Genomic DNA, 16,977 nt, shown 5'->3' on the forward strand with positions numbered 1-16,977 from the left:
CCTTTCTGAGTGTGTGTGTGTGTGTGTGTTGGCGGTGAGAGAGGGGGGATGTGTTTGTCAGACAGTATATGCGAGCATGCATTTGTGAAAGAGTGTATCCTCGCTGTGCAGTCAGGCTTATGCAATGAGGAGAAAGTCAACTCCAAAGTGAACAACAAATATAATGTCTATTAAAAGCGAGAGCTGAGACCAAGGCTTCTAAAATATTCACGGATCTTCAAAACTGAACTCAAACATGACTGCAGGCCCTAAAAAAAACAAGTCCCTGTGACAAAAAGCTGGTTTGTCTGACTGTTAAACCTACAAAAGGGTCCTTTTTACATTTTAAACATGACACATCTATGAATGGATGAGCTCTGCCAAATGTTCCTCTATGGGACAGGCCAAGTGAAACACTGTTGGGGTGGTGCAATCGAAAAGTTTCAAGACTGTTCATGGTCACGCACAAACAACATGTGGGAACCGAAACCGTCACGAGTGAAGAGACCACAGGACACGATGCAATCAACAGCAGGACCTGAGCTAAACATGCTTTTGAGGCAACTGGTGGGTTCTCATTCACGATTTCTCTGATCCCTTACCAGAAGTCTTAGGGTTGCCTAATACTTCAAGAATGAAATCATTCTAGTGTTAATATACAATAGACTAGAAGTATATATTGGATGCAGTTTAAGCTCTGTAACTTGAATGTATTCAGGCTCAATCACCATCAATCACACATATTATGTTCACAGACTCTCTGTAAATCAAACAAAATGAAAAGTTCCCATCAAACGTCACATTGCTGAGTCAACATATAAACAAGAGCCACCTTCATCTCATGATGTGATCATCGCCTGGGTTTGCATGCCGTCAGAGCAAGTCGGGATTAAGTTGGACAGAAACACATCATCCAGCGATCTCCGATGATCGAATCTGGTCGGGCTCATCCCGAACGAGCATGTTCTGTGTCGGGATAAACCAACCTAGAGGTGGGTCTGCAGCTACCACCAAGAGAAGAAACAGTAGTTTTCACAGTGGAAGACCCAAATAACTCCAAAACTGGAGAAGGCCCATCAGGTCAGGAGCACCAGCAGGATGCTTCTTTCTTTTACTTAATGGTGCAACATGAATCAATTTGCTGGTATTAGATCATCAAGTTTTACTGAACATCCTGAGGCGCCTGAGGGTCAACACAAACTACTTAAACTGTGTCATATTTGGGTGCTGCAATGCAGTGATTTGGCTTCCTTTGACGTCTTCCTCTTACCCAAGACTTCCATGATGCAGTGTAAGTGTTGCAGGGGCACTGGGAGCAATGTATGGTTCCTCGAGGTGACTAGTTTAACTCGGATGAAGGGCAAATTCAAATAGAGTGTGTTTTTTGACTGTCATGGGCACGGTTTTGAAACTTTTTGATTGCACCTCGATTAAAAAGACAACGTGCAGTGAAGTCCATCCACCAATGAAGACTGTTCAGGTAACTGGACCCTAATGTTATGAAACTTGTTCCACATTTCTGTCAAAACACAACACTTGAGGCACTTAAGAAGGCCGTGAGATGCGACTGAAACTTCCTACAAGCCTGTATTTTTGTTCTTATTTTGTTCCACATCCTGTTCCCAAAGGTCAAGACTAAAACTCCCCGCTTGAATCTTACAAAGAGGAGAGACTTGTAAATGTTTTAGCAAACAGATGCTCTCTTCATTAGTCAGCCTGTTTCTTACATGTATTTGTCATCACTTGCAATTAAAACCGAGCCTTTCTTGGAGAACACATTTGGACGCCGTTCAGACACATCTGAGAGCAACTCTGTTTTGGACTTGCTTTAATTGATTTGCCATAAAACTAAACTGATCTACCTGCACCAGCAGAGGCTGAGGAAATCATATCTGGTCTTAAAAGGCTGATGTTCACAGCGTGTTTGTTCTCTGTGGGCATTTTTTTTGTCTTTGTTTTGACGCTGCAGTCTGTTGGTTTTTGGAAGCAGGCTGCCATTTTTTGGGGGGTAAAACACAAGAAGGCAAACAGAGATGCACACAAACTATCAATTTTGGACAACTATCTAGTGGGAAGTCAATAGAGGTAGCAACAAAAACTTTCTCTTTTATTGTTTTTGCTCTTTTTTTAAATTCATTTTTTCCCCCAGAGAAGGCCCCAGGAGAAGTCTGCAGAGTCTGGAGGATTGTTTGTTGCACACCACAATATTGCTCGCAGTCACACCGACACACACATACGCCTCGCTAAGACATACAAGAAACCAGCTAAAACACACACACTCTCCAAACAGTCTTCATGTGTTTGTTATGACATATAAACGCACACATCTCGCGTCGCACTTTTCCATTCCCTGTCAGCACATCCATCAGTGAAAGTAATTCCCCAGTCTCTTTTTGCTGTCGGCTTCAGTCGCTAACCCTAAAAAAAAAAAAAAACACAACCAACGAGGCAGGTTCCTAACTCATCCACACCTCCCGTCCCATCCACCCGACCGCTGTTGCTCAGCCAGAGCTGCCACTCATCCAGACGCTCCCATTTGTGCCGGCGCAAATCAGGCTCGGCGCTGACTGGGGATTTATTTATTTTTTTTTTTTTTCTTCCCTCCTCCACCATCGCTCTCTGCCAAAATATCCACGCGTCACATGTTGAAACTGCTCCATATGCAAACAGGCGCGACACTTGCGCGCAAACACAAAGCCGGTGGGCTCCGGTGTCAGGTGCACTCTGCCAAATGAGAGACAGGAGAGTGTGTGTTGAAGGTTAATGGACAGCTTAGTGGAGGTCAATCACACAGCAGCTGCATTACTGCTCAATAGGACGGCGGCGGGCAGACACACACACACACACACACACACAGACGGGGTGATTTGAAGATTAGGAGAAAAAAAAAGACAAACACTGCCATACACGTCGCTGTGATTTCATTAGTCTTCTGTATTGCTAATCATAGGATGTTATAGAAATGCTGCAGGAAAGGCATGCAAGCAGCCTGCAGAAGATTAAAGTGAACTTGTGCTTGAACCTCACAAAAAAAATGTTTTATTTAATTTGTGGTCTCCTGGTTAAAAAGGGAAGATTTTAAAAAAAAAGACAGGCTGAGAGTGAAGCGTAAATGCACGACAGCTCTGGATGTCCTGCGAGCGACGCAAACCGCGGCGGCTTCCTCCTGCCTCCGTTAATCAGTCTACATAAAAACCTCATCTCTTCATTCTGCCTTGCATCAATCTCCTCTCCCTCCACTTCACTAAACTCGGTGCAAAAAACTAGAGGAAATATGCTCGGGGAATCCATTTGGGGAATTTAAATGAAATTGTTTATTTTTTTTTTAGGAAGTCTTCTCAGTAAATTGATTCCTACTTAGCGGGGACGCATTATCCCGGAAGCAGACTGGAAACTAACCGTCCCACTGCAGGCACAAGGGGGAAGACGAGCAAACAAAACTTTACTCGTTTCTGTGTTTTTACGTGTCGATTTTGACACAAACGTCTTGTGAGTTTTGAGGCATGACGTGCGAAATTTCAGAATCGCTTTCATATTCTCAACGGCAGCTATTAAAACTTTCCAGGGCTTCACTCTTCCACTGATCCAAATTTAATCTCTTATGTTTTTTAATGTCGTTCACTTTGGCGACAGGGTTTAAATATTAATAACCACTCCGAAAGTCGAGTAAATCAGCATTTTTAGCCATTTAAGGAGCGGATCTCAGTGCAATTCCGATAGATTGGTGTGGAAAGTATTCAAATAGTATTCACAGGCACGACGGGGAAACTCCAGAAACCAGATAATAACAAGAACACTGCTGAGAATGTTAATGCGCTCCTTGTGTGGAATTTAAAGATCCCACGTTACGTCATGGAAGTGTCACGTGTTACCAGAATGTGTAACTCGGCTAAGAACACCGCTCAGATTATTGTAACGCGCCTATAACCACAGATGTGTATAATAAAGGCTAGATGGCTTAAGGCGGCGTTTCAAACGGGACCACCGGCGGCCATATTGATTCGGGGCAGCTCTCCGGTGGAACCTGTGGTACATGAAGGAAGGTGAGTGATCTGCACAAACGTAAATACTGTTGTCTCGCTGAAATCTTGACGGATTTACAAATGGCTTGGTTTCTTGCAAACGTTATTAACGTGGCTACAATTCAAGTTTAAAAAAAACACTGGCGACAGGCAACTGGACATGGATGGGGCTGGTTTTGGGTCGGCCTCCACTGCACTTATGATTTATTTAATTATCTATTCAAGTGTTTGTTTGTTTTTCTCCCCACTTCTTCTTCTTCCTTCTGTTTGATTTAATTAGCGTTCATATGATTACAGCTTTTGTTGTTGTTGTTATTATGTTACTGCTGTCTCTCTCATTTATGTGCATATATGTTTTTTTTTCTTCTGATAACTGTTATTATTATTTCACCATGTTCTCCCCAAAAAAACCCACACACGCACCACACACCCAACCCCCTACTATTGTAAATGTATTCTATTATTTATATGTATCTGTTTTGTTCTTGAATAAGATTTTTTTAAAATAAATAAATAAATACAAATAAAATACAAAATAATTAAAATACTAATAGTTGCTGGCTATGCGAGTGTAACATAATTATCCATCAGTGCAGTGTTGTAACTCCACCTCTGACGTTTATAACAAACCAAACCGTTTGAAAATCGGTAGAAAATTGAGCAAGTTATGGTTATTTAAAAAGTACATGCACCACAACAACACAATGTTATGGGTGAGCGAGTGGACCGTACCAAGATGGCCGCCAGCGTGGCCGTGCGATTCCATTGGCCGACAGCGCAGACGAGACATCTAGCCTTTATTATACACATCTATGCCTAGCCCTGCTCTTAACATGTTTCAGTGACTGTAGCTTCACTGGAAACATATTGGAAAAACTGCATTTTGCATAATATAGGCCCTTAAATATCCACTTTTATGCAGAAGTTTTCTAAAAGTTTCAAAGAAAAACCTAAAATCAGGGCTACAGGGGAGCTTCCTGTTTTTAAAGGCATTTTCATTTCTCTGCATCTTCATCATAATGGAACATAAAATTTTGCTGTTATTAATGTATAATTCATCCACGAGGGTGATTAATCACTGATTCCCTTTAATACCAGATATCAGCATGAACACTGTTCAATTCTTGACATCACCGCTCCAGTGCGGTCGTGCAATATTCCAAACTTCACTCCCTGTAACTCCAAGATCAGAAGAAAATGTACTTTTTCGATGCTATCATTAACTCCTATTTTTCTAATGATTAATCTATCTTTAGTTTTACAGATCAGTCACTTATTTCCAGATGATTCATTTCCCTCCAAAACAGCAAAATGACAATAAGGTAGAAGTTCATTTTTTTGGGACTATGTCACAATATAATGAAGCACCAAATTAAATGTTAGGAGATAAAATGACAACTCCAACATGACAAAATTTAAAAAGGGGCTATTATTAAGTTTCAATTAACCTCTTCAACAAAGTGAAAAGGTTTATCTTTTAATTAAACAAAGACACAGTGGACAGAGAAAGCCCCTTGTTTTCTGCATTGTGATGCTGTTTAAATGTGACGTAAATATAAATGAATTCACAGCACAGCCTTCATCTTTAACTCATGTGGTTTGTGAGATCACGTTGCAATTGTAAAAACAAAGATTTCAATTGGGCAGAGCAGCTTCTGGTTAACATGCAGTGTTAATGTCTGACAACAGAAACAGAAAAATATGCAGCTGAGAACAGCTTTATGAGGAGTTAGGCTGTATTAAAATACAGTAAACGTGAGCACAGAGAGCAGGAGAGAAGCCCAGATAGTGTCTGAGTGGTTCTCTGGAGGTGCTCGTGCTTTGTGCTGTGGACGGTGACACAAACTTCATTTTGTGATCATTTGAAGAACTCTCATATTTTAGAAGCCTTGAGTTTTGGAAACTTTTAAACTAAACCGTGTCGGACTTTGCTGCCACTAAAATCTTTTAAAATAGTTGCGATGACTGCAGGTAACCAATGACTGGAGCCAAGAACAACAGGAGTCCTGATCAGAATCAGAATCAGAAAACGTTTCCTTGCCAATTGAGCTTGAGCACACGAGGAATTTGGTTACATGAAACTCACAGTACTCATGAAGGGTTCGTAAAACAACAAGACAGCAACAGAGCTAGTAAGCAATGAATATACAATTTGAATCTAAAGTCCTTAGAGGTATAATAAAAAATAGCTTTAGCAAGAAAATTGGATTTACTACAAAAAAATAAAAAATAAAAAATAACAACCAGTGGCATTAAAGCTGTCATCAATCATGGACAATGCCTCCCACCCTTGACATGCGACTGTAAAAGCCCTGGAAAGTCCCATCAGTGCCAGGCTTCTTCATGCAATAAGATGGTATCGCAAGTCCTTTCTCCCCTCTGCTGTGAGACTCTACAACCAGCCCCAGTAGACCCACAACATGCAATATCCCCAATATCCCCTAGTTAATATACCAAAAAAAGAGCAATACTCATATTTAGACATATTTATTTAAATTTCACTGGTTATTTGCACGATTCCACGACATATCTTATACATATATATGTATTTTCTATATATCCTCTGTTCTATGTTTACACTTTTGTCTTGTTACATCTGTATTTTTATACTTGTGTTTCTTATATGTACATTTTTCTGTCTGGTATGTGTGTATCTCTGTGTACTGCTGACAACAATGTGAATTTCTCCACTGTGACATAAATAAAGGCAAATCTTATCTTATCTTATTATATTTACATAAAAGATAAGATAAATAACAGCACTTAAAGAATCGCACACAGATTAAACGATTGATTGCACATGAGTCCGTTATTTGAAGAGTCTATTTGTGGTGAACTGATGCAGCAGGTACTGACACTAAAAGGAAAAAAACCCAACATATTCACAGCACTTACATATTTAAAAATACTCACATCAACGCAATTTCGACGTCATCGATTCTGCCGACTAATGGCAGCAGCTCTAAATGCCATGAAACAAAACCAAAGAACAAACCGAGCTCCCAAAAGCAGGAGGCAGCTTTTCATCTGCTTTCAAATTATTACTCATACTAATAGGAACAATATTAATTTATAAAAATCTAACTTATTAACAGGAATAATGAGCCATAAAATCTAAATAAGGTGCCTTAAAAATGCTGTTTTATTTCTGACCACAAAAAGTGAGCCCCTGAAAGCCAAAGTGTAGTTCACACACTGACTAAATGACAGCCTTTCCTAACTTTGTCAATAAACCTGTGATATAATCCACAGGAGGAATGGATTCTAACGCAGTAAACAGCGCTGCTTTTCACTCAGCCTCACTAAAGAGATGACGCACCTTTAATACATCGAGTAGGCCGAATGCAAGGAGCCTATTTCCCCACAGATCTGCATACACAAAAGGCAACATCTTTCATTTTCTGGTCCTGAATCTATTTACAAAAAGCAATTTGCTCGGGTCCTAATAGTTAATACCCAGAGTGGATCTGCACTTCTTATGAGCTGGTACAAACTGGGAAAAAAAAGGGACAAAATGTTCTGGAAATATGCGACGTGCCATTAGGGTTGTGCATACTGAGGGAGGTTGATCATAAAAAATAAAAAAACAACGCATTGTTCTCGTCTTTCAGGCGATGTAATGATGTGTACTGTTGCACGGTAACAGTTTAACATAATAATCTCTAAATCTGTCCCCCCGCCGCCGCCGCTCGCTGATATATCTCATATAACCCTTTAGCCTTATCAATATTTCCACAGCCAGTTAGTTTTCTCCTCTCCCGCCACTTCACATTTAACAGCCGCACTCCATTAGCAAATGTACATATTGCCACGGGCTGACATTCTTTCACAAAGCAGAAAAGCCATTTAATTTCTTCCCTTTTCTCCTTCAGGCTTGGACACCAAGTGCTCTTTAAACAAATGAAATAAGACGGTATTATTTCTGAAATAATAGGAAGTTTAACCGGATGTGTTTCGGAGGCCGCGGGCAACCTGTGGAGCCTCTTGCAAAAAAAAAAAAAAAAGGCAGAGGGAGGCTACAAATTGCTCTCTCGCTTTCAAAATTTTGTTTGTCTGCTTTTTCATTTCCACGCCGGCTAATAACAGCGGAGACAGTTATGGACGATTTCTGTGATGCGGCGGTTAAATGCAAGCCGTTGGGGGAGCATTACCGAAGCTATGACCGCAGTGGGAAAACTTGTTTCTCGTCTTTGTCAAGTAAAGAAGAGTGCGGCTCAAGCATGCCTGCTGGAGGGGAAGGGGAGGAAAGAGAAGGAAAAAAAAAAAATCAAATAAGTTGGTGCACGCTGGTGAGCAGGAGAAGGGCACAAGGGACGCCACTGGAGTGAAGTTTTATTAGGTGCCTCTGCCAAGTTTATGGAATAACGGCGTGGGCTGCGAGTCTGAGCGTGTGTCTGTGTGCGTGCACGCCACACGGAGGATGGATTTTTTTTCTCGAGCCTGATCCCTCCCTATCTATTTCCTACTGGATCACACCACGGGCAAGACAGAAGAGGCAGTCAAGTGTTATGACACTTCAGACGATGTGAGTGCTTTCGACACTGGTCCCACTTTTCGCTTTAATCCGAACCTCAGATTTAACCCGGGGATAATTCACGCCGCCGCACAAGGCTTCCGAGATCGAGAAATCTATGGAAAAGCCTCGCGAGCCGGAGCCGGAGCCGAGATCTTGGACGCCGATTTTGGCCGCTCGCGAACGTGCTCAGCTGCCGAGGCTCCTCCAACGCTGAGCCGACAATCGAAGTACATGGATTGCTGCAATTTGCATTAAAAAAAAAAAAAAAGCACTCAGCCAATCAGGACACCGCAGACATAATGCAGATATTTTTAGATGCACTCTGGAGTGTGTCATTATCTCAGATACTCATCGCAGATAAACACGAGCAGAGTCTGCTTTGGGAAGTACAGACAGAAAGGCGCAAACTGTGTTTAACTTGACAAGTTTTCCTTCTTTATGCACTGTTGCACTGCATAGAGCCAGCTAATTTGGCATACCTTTAATTGTTCCGATTTGTCAAAATGTAATTACACTTGTCTGTTACAGCTGTCAAACTATTCCCTCCAGGCTAAACGCAGTGTAAGAGTGGCAGAAGAACATACGGAGGAGGGATCGGTTTTAACAGTATCCAGCAACAGTAACGGGTAATCTCTTCCGCGTTTGTTCTCTTTTGCTATTTATATTCAGCTTTCATTACTGTTTATTGTGTTACTCCTTGCTTCTCTGCCCCCCCCCTACCTCGGCTAGCTCCATCTGTTTCTCCCCAGGGAGGCAGAGGCGGTCCAACCATCGTTTATGCAGACCACGGGGCAGCTGTGCTTCGCGAGCCTCAAGTGCACTGCAGTGTTAACTTTACATATGGACGCGCCGTATAGATACGTGTGCACACGGTGGCTACCCACACGCACAAAGACAAAGATGTACAATTGAACAAACCATTAATGGGGTGTTATCTCTGGTACATTAGCTACCACCCAGACGCACACACGGATACGCGAGTACACAAAACAGTCGGCGGAAGTGCTCAGGTGCCCCCTCCTCCCCTCCCTTGTGTTCGACTGCCTCCACTGCAGCCGGGAGCTTTGAGACTTCATACGGTGTTATGAGCCTTCACTTCAGCGGAGTATCAAACAAAGCAGCAGTTAATGGTTAAAGCGCTCAGTCGGTAACCTCCCACCACCAAACAGGCACACAAAAACACACACACACACACACCTTTAATGGCATCTTTTTCTGCGGCACATTAGCTATTGTGCGGTAATTAATGGGAAAGTCATGGCGTTCAAAAAGCCAGTCTTCTCTCTGCAGACTAGAAGCCGTACACAACAACAATGGCTTAATGAGTAAACACACCGTGCGTCTCATGAATAAATTATTTGTGCCTCGCAATTAATTTTCCCTATTGAAGTTTTAAAAAAAAAAGCAGGACTGGTACCAGTCTTCATAAATCAAAAAAAAAAAAAAACACAGGGTGGTGGGTGGGGGGTGTTTGGGACAGCCAAGAACATGACAGCCACTTTGTGTGTGCTCGTGTGTGCCTGAGACCATCTGTAATGTGTTTATTATTTGTGAGGTTGCATTTGTGTGTGTGTGTGTGTGTGTGTGTGTGTGTGTGTGTGTGTGTGTGTGTGTGAGTGTGTGTGTGTATATTTGATTAATCTGTGTTTCCCTTCTGTTTACGTGTGAGGTTACATAGGTTTTTTGTCTCGGATTGTGTTTGTGTGCAAGTGTTTCTCTGAGTATTTTTATGTTTTACACAAATTAGTGTGTGTTCCAGTGTGTCACAGCAGTGTTCGAATGTACAGTATGTAAATGCAGCATGTGTGTGAAACTTACTGAGAGGAGCTTCCACGCTATCGGTCGGACCTGTCGTGGGATTCCGGACCAGCTAAGTTTCCGTAGCTCTTCTGCAAAACATCAACAAAAACACAAGAGTTTTAGATTCAGCACTGAGCCTTTAAACACAACGATTGTTCTGATTGGCACATTTAGCACCATGCAAAGGTTTTAGGCAATAAACAAGAGGATCCTTTCAACATGGGGGTTTTAATGGGCTCCATGTTAGTCACGATGTTATACTTTTGTCTGACAACAGAAGCGGAAAAATTGAAAACTTGAACAGCTTTTAATGGGAATTAATGTTAAATTGCAGTATATGTGAGCAGGAGAGAAGCAAACAGACTCAAACGCCAGTTTCGGTTGCAGGTTGTTTATTGGTTTCCATCATTTCTGACTGTTCCTCTGCTAGAAATTTCAACTAAGTTCTGACCTGTGGGCAAAAGCTAATGGTAACGTTAGCCACATTAGCCCGGAACATGCACTACACTAAGATTTAACCACTGCTGTGAGGACATTGCTGCCAAAAATGAAGGTAGTCCATGATGTCTTGAGCTCCTCAGATGCTGGGAGTGCATAAGGACTCTTGTGTTCACTCTTGCAGTCAATAGCAGAACAGCCATTGTGCTCTGCTGAGATATTTTAGCCGAAGCAGCTGCTCCTTTGGAATCGCTCACCTCGGAAGAAGCAGGCAGTGAAGTTGACGACTATTATTTACCTACTTTGCAAGCAGAAACTGGATAAATTCACAAACAAAAGATGCGTCTTAATTATCTCCCAGCTTGTATTTTACACCTCCAGGTTTATAAAGCATACAAAACACAATTAAATCGGATTCTCACCATATGTGACATTTAAAATAGCACCAATTCTCACCTCTTCAAAGTTTTTTCCAGGTTTATGCACGTAGCTTGTAGCAAGCCTTCTTCACAACTTGCTACTGTGTGATGTGCTGAATTCTTTTAACTGCAAAACATCTAAAAAAATCCATTTATATTGAAAAACAAATCAAAGCTAATACACTGCTATTTAATAATTTAAACTCTCAAATATTGATCAGGAAGACGAGGCTTGTTCCGCGTCAACAAAAATAAATCGATGGCTAAAATTTACCGATATTTTAATTTGGAAGTTTTCCTGGACACAAAATGAGTATTTTTCTTAGAGATGTCTTGAATATTTTTCTTTTATTATCAGTATTTGAAAAGCCCCAGACTGTTTTATTGTGTTGAAGCGAAATTCTCCCTTTGATCTCCAATATTAATACTGGCGTTAGCCCGAGCTCCAGTCAGGTTCTATTTCCTCGACTGTTCTGGACACTACTGATCATGAGGCGTGGTTAACCATGAGGTATGTTTTATTAAAATGTAAAAAATGTCCCCACCTTCCCTCATGATTAATGTGCATTTACCAGCCTACAGCTCGGCCCAGCGTGGTGCTGTGGTCAATCAGTCAATCAAGCAGCCAGCTAACCAACCACATCCTCACTGTCCAAACCTCCCATCCCGTCTGTCTTTTCTCTCGCCGAAAATATCTGACGGGCTGGAAGTGGATTATTAACTTACATTTTCCCCAGGCCGGCCGCGGAGAGCCTGCAGGCTATAATGTAAAATAAATCTGATGGAGAGGTGCAAATTGAACTTTCAAATTGGCGGAGAGTAGTCCCCTTTGGGTCCATGAAACCAAGAAAATATGTCTGAATGCTAAGTGCTAGCCAGCTCTTCTCTGTCCGACACACAATGAGGACGGGTGAGAGCGAGGATCAACGGAAATAAAGGGATTGTGTTCTGTGTTATTTAGCAACCTGGGTCTTCTATTTCATCCTGTTTTCAGCGGATTGAACACAACCAAGCTACAATAAAAGGTGCAGGATCTGATTTTCCCTGAACCAAAGAGACATGACACTTCCTGTTCAGTCCACGGCATGTTTTCCTCACAGCAGCGCACCAGAATGCAACTCTGTGCAAAGGTTTTTCGGCACTTTTGATGTCTCGACTGTGATCAATCGCACGCTATCAGGGAGGCATCTGATCGGCTGCGCATTCACTGTGCGGCACGGCAACAACAACGAGCATATGGAGTCAAGACTAGAAGAGGAAAAAGTCCTGCAGCAGATGGTGTGGCCCCCTCAGAGCCCTGAGCTCAACATCACTGAGTCAGGAATTACACCAAGAAACAGAAGCAAATGAGACAAAATGAATCCGCAGAAGCCAATTTCTCCCCCCCACCAAAGAAAAAGGATAACCAAGTAGCTTGAGAAACTGTGTGTATGTAGGAGAATAGATGCTGTTTAAAAGGCAAAATATCACACCAAATATTGATTTAAGTTTTTCCAGTTTACTGAACTGTATGACTAACATAAAGCTCTCCCTGGCAATATTTTTTTTTTTTTGAAAGCAGTCTGGCTTTACTTTTAGCGATTTAAACTTTTACTCAGCACTGTATTCCTCACCCACATAACTGCGCCGAGAGGGAAGTGAAATCGCTGAATGACCTTGTCTACCCGGATCAGGCAGTTTAGGATATTGAAGATATACGATTATGCGTTTTTCAGCAGTATTTCTTAAGAGCGGGAGGGTTCCTGGATGAGTTCTCGCTAACATTAACTCATCCATTATTCACAGATAAGTCTCCCTCGGCCCGGGCCCTGCGAGTCTACAAACCCGCCCCATTAGCATTCAATAAGACGAGTTGCCACAGCCAAACGGAGACAAACATAAAAACGCAATGGAAATCTCTTCACTTGTAATTGCGCTGCCACTGTTTTACCTGCATTCCAAGAGTGAAGGGAAAAGAGAGGAAATTGATTTCCGTGCAAATGAAATGGCACGGCCTTAACATACTTTTCTGAGCAAAGGAGAAGAGAGAAAAAAAAAAGAGAAAGAAACAAATGTACCTAATGAATAAGCCAAATTCCTCCTCCACTCTTATTCAAGGCACTGGCTGGAAATTGATAAGCCCTTCGCACAGAGTGAACAGTATTGATTAGTGCTGCCAAATGACTCTGCCTTGCCTGTTCTTCAAGGCAAATGCAACGGAGAGCCAGTGACAGATCGCAGAATAGGAAATAGCAATCAGCTAAACAGCAATGGGCTAAGTCCATTGGCTAAATTGAGTGAAACGCATTAGAGCTTGTTCAGCTGATGGGAGTAGCTATTTATTTACTATAGTTCCTGCACATCTCCCACTTAAAATTTCTCCCTTACCTTGTCCCCGGTGACTTTAATTATATAGAAATTCAATACAGTGATCTAGTGCACAGCACGGCTCTGTGGGTTCAGAGACAGTCAGGGCCCCGCAGTGTGGGAAGGTTTCGATTACCCCAAGGCTACCTGTGCAGCAGCAAGTCGCATGTAAAAACATAGATTTAAAAGAAACTCTGCCATGACACCGACCATAAAAGTTCCAAAGCAAAAAGTGCTGCAGGTTTTTTTTCTGTTTGTCTCTTTGCTCTTTTTTCTTTTCTGCTCCTCGGGGATACAACAAGTGCAGGGCAACATCTGGGAGTGTGTGTATACAATGCTACCAGGCAATATGTATGAAATGCACATAATCATATTCAATTTAACAGTTTTCTTAAGATGCACTGAAACAGGAATTTCACTCTTTTTCGCACATCAAAGTCTGCTTACAGATTTAAGGAAGCGCATGTGTGGGGGAAAAAAAACAAAAAAAAGTTTTACAAAGCCTTGTGTTGCTCCAGGGGGATCCGAGCAAAAGCCTGATAAATTGCCACAAGAGATGTCACACGAGTCAGTGTCGGTTGGGGCTGAAGACTATGATTTTCAACAATTTCTTTTTTTTTTTTTTTAAATCTTGGGATGGGAAACAAGTGAGCTTCATAGCCCTCTCATCTCTGCATGAGGCTAGCAGCTCGAGGCCACATTAGCATAAGACACCAGAATTTCGAACTAAACTTCCAGCGCTCGTGGTTCCGTTATGGGTCGCGCCGCTACCAGGTTCTGACAAGAAAGAAGGAAGCATGGAGCAACAATAATAATACTAAAAAAGATCATTTCTCGGGTACCGCATTAATTTGCAGCACTTTATAAAACTGTCTATCTTGAGCTTGGTAGCGTTGTGTTCAGTGTAGAACTGCAGCTATCGATTATTTTAGTCATGTTTCACTGGTTAATCGAGTAATTGGACAAGAAATACCCTTTATTAGCCCTCTGCAATATAAAAATCAGAATCTTTACACCATTTTACTTCATATTAACTTTATAAAAATTGCAAAAAATCTGGAATCCACTTGTTTTTCAAACAGTTGTTTCCAGTACTTGTCAAAAAAAAATGGTGGTTCCACTTATTATAGATATTTTACTTCCATTTTTATTAGTTTTATGCTTGTTTCCTATATGCTCAGTGTACAGACAAGCTTCCAGTTCAGTCAAATGGTTGTCATGTGACTGTTGGTCAAGAAGTGTAGAATGTTTTGCTGTTTTTGCAAAATGTGGTTTGAGGGAACTGTATATTTTTGGCACATGTCCTCAAAAACCACCAGGAAGTTGAAAATCTAAATTCTGTTTTTACAGCTTCTGACTGCGGTAAATGGTGCAATTTTGGTTGTTTTTGTTAAGACAGCATGTCTCTAAAATCTGCAGTTTGGGGTACAGAGGGTTTAAGGCCCAAAAAATAAGACAGATCTTTAAAAACGAACAAATAATTGGCTGCCTTTTCAGGGGAAAAAAATACAATTTTACTACATAAATTGTATGCTCCTATACCTAAGTCCTATATGGAATTCAAAAAAGATTTCAGAGCAAAGTTAGAAGAGATAAAGGAGGAAAGTTTGACAGGCACAATGACAGGATGCCAGAATGTCCTCCTCTCTGACTTTGAGTGTCGGCATCCAGCAGGAATACAAAAAAATGACACGACACCTGTGACGAAATACCTCAGGTTAGTGGTACTTCCAAAGCTAGCGTATCAAGTTAGCGGCGTATCAGACAAATCTGCCTTGTATTTGTATTATTGCTGGTTGTGAAATCAGCTTTAGTCAGTAACAAAACGGCTAGCACAGCTTCAGTTCACCAGTTCACCTGTTTGTGTGTCACTTGTGGATTTGCACTTACTAGCATTCACTTTAACTCACATTTGTATTACACTACATGCTAACGAGTGGACTGGATGCTCTCTGCAGTGATGCTATAATACTGTACAAAGCTAGTTTTGTTTTACAACACACTGCACAAAGTTTCCTTTTTTTCAGCATGAAATTATTCTAAAGTTGCTGTTTTTTTTCTGGCTTGTCTCTTCTCCTTACTTTTCTCTTCCTTTTTCCATTTTGCAATCTGCACCAACACGACAGAGTAAATGGCAATAACAACAAAAAATGGCGTTGATCTGAGAGTTTCTTGAGCGACTCTTTCTGGCCCAGTGCAATGCCGAATTTATGGATGGATGACAACACAGTACAATCCTGACGCCGTAAGAGGGAACGTCGGTTTGCGTTGTGTTCCTGTCTCTGCACTGGAAACACTGCCGCCGTCCTTGTGTGTTTCATGAGGCTATATACAGCTGTGGTCATTGATTGCCACTCCTTCGAGGCAAACGACTTGCATATTTCCCATTTGAACAGCTTCTTTTTTTCAAATAATATCGGATTAATTATACATCTTTGAATCTTCGCCCTCCTGCATCTGCGTCGGTGTCCGTTCACGTGTTTGAACTCACCGACGGGCTGCCTGCAGCGACGTGCAGCAACGGGATAACGGCAGAGGAGTAATGTAGAAACCATCTGCAGCATAGTCCCAGTCTTTAAGGGTGAATCTGTTATCCTACCAGGACCTCCACATTCATTATGCTCCTAACAGCTAGTCAAGGGTGTCTCTCCCCTTGCCTTCCACCTTTTGAACCTTCATTTGCACTGTCAGACAAAGAAATGAGTCCATGAATCTTGGTGGCTCGGGCTTAATTAAACTATGTTATATTTCTCCTACCTGGCATTAATCTCGCAGTAGGAGGGGGGTAAAGAGAGGAGGAGGGGTGAAGGGGCGGGAGGCATAAGTTGGCTAATGGTCTTTACATCCTGATGCTGCAGTGGTTTCCATCAAATCTTCTGGTCAAACATTCTGCAGGAACAGCTTGTGGGAGAAGCCTGCATGCGCGTGTGTGTGTGTGTGGATATATACAAGTGTGTGGAAAGGGCAAGGGGCAAATATTTACTTGCACCATGTGGCCGACAGAACAAGCAGATGTGCCTGGAAGACCCATACATCATATGGAGAAAAGCGCAGACGCAGCCTCGGCTCCTCAGAAATCGCTGTCTTCCAAACAGCAGAGAGCCGGACCGCTGCAGAATCCAAATCGCAGCAACCCCGACACGATTTCAGATGACTTATAAACCCACAGCTTGACTGCCGGAGTACCGATGCACCACGCTGGCGAAAAGACGGTTCAACGAGGACGAATCGCTCGTCAGATTCGTCCAGTTTCGCACATTTTAATTAGTCCTGGGCTAAAAGGCTTCTTTGAGAGGAGATCTGCATAGCCAAATATATAATCCATAATCCATCTGTGAAATAGACTCTGAGGTGATGCATTATTCTCATGCAAATACGCTCTCCGAGGAAATACATCTATACCCCCCCCTATTTCCTAAACGCTTACTGTATAGCCGTACTCATCTCTAATTCCTGA

General features: G+C 41.9%; 1 protein-coding gene across 2 annotated transcripts in view; it reads right to left on the reverse strand.

The window, feature by feature from the left end:
- tbc1d22a (TBC1 domain family, member 22a) overlaps window positions 1–16,977 on the reverse strand; it is a 165,964-nt gene that overhangs the window by 122,552 nt on the left and 26,435 nt on the right. For both annotated transcript variants that reach the window (XM_008280627.1, XM_008280628.1), the window contains exon 6: window positions 10,336–10,406. In XM_008280627.1, coding sequence (XP_008278849.1) covers window positions 10,336–10,406 — 71 coding nt within the window. The remainder of the gene's footprint in view (window positions 1–10,335; window positions 10,407–16,977) is intronic.

Source organism: Stegastes partitus, unplaced genomic scaffold (genome assembly GCF_000690725.1).
Source record: "Stegastes partitus isolate 25-593 unplaced genomic scaffold, Stegastes_partitus-1.0.2 Scaffold203, whole genome shotgun sequence".
Lineage (NCBI taxonomy): Eukaryota > Metazoa > Chordata > Actinopteri > Pomacentridae > Stegastes > Stegastes partitus.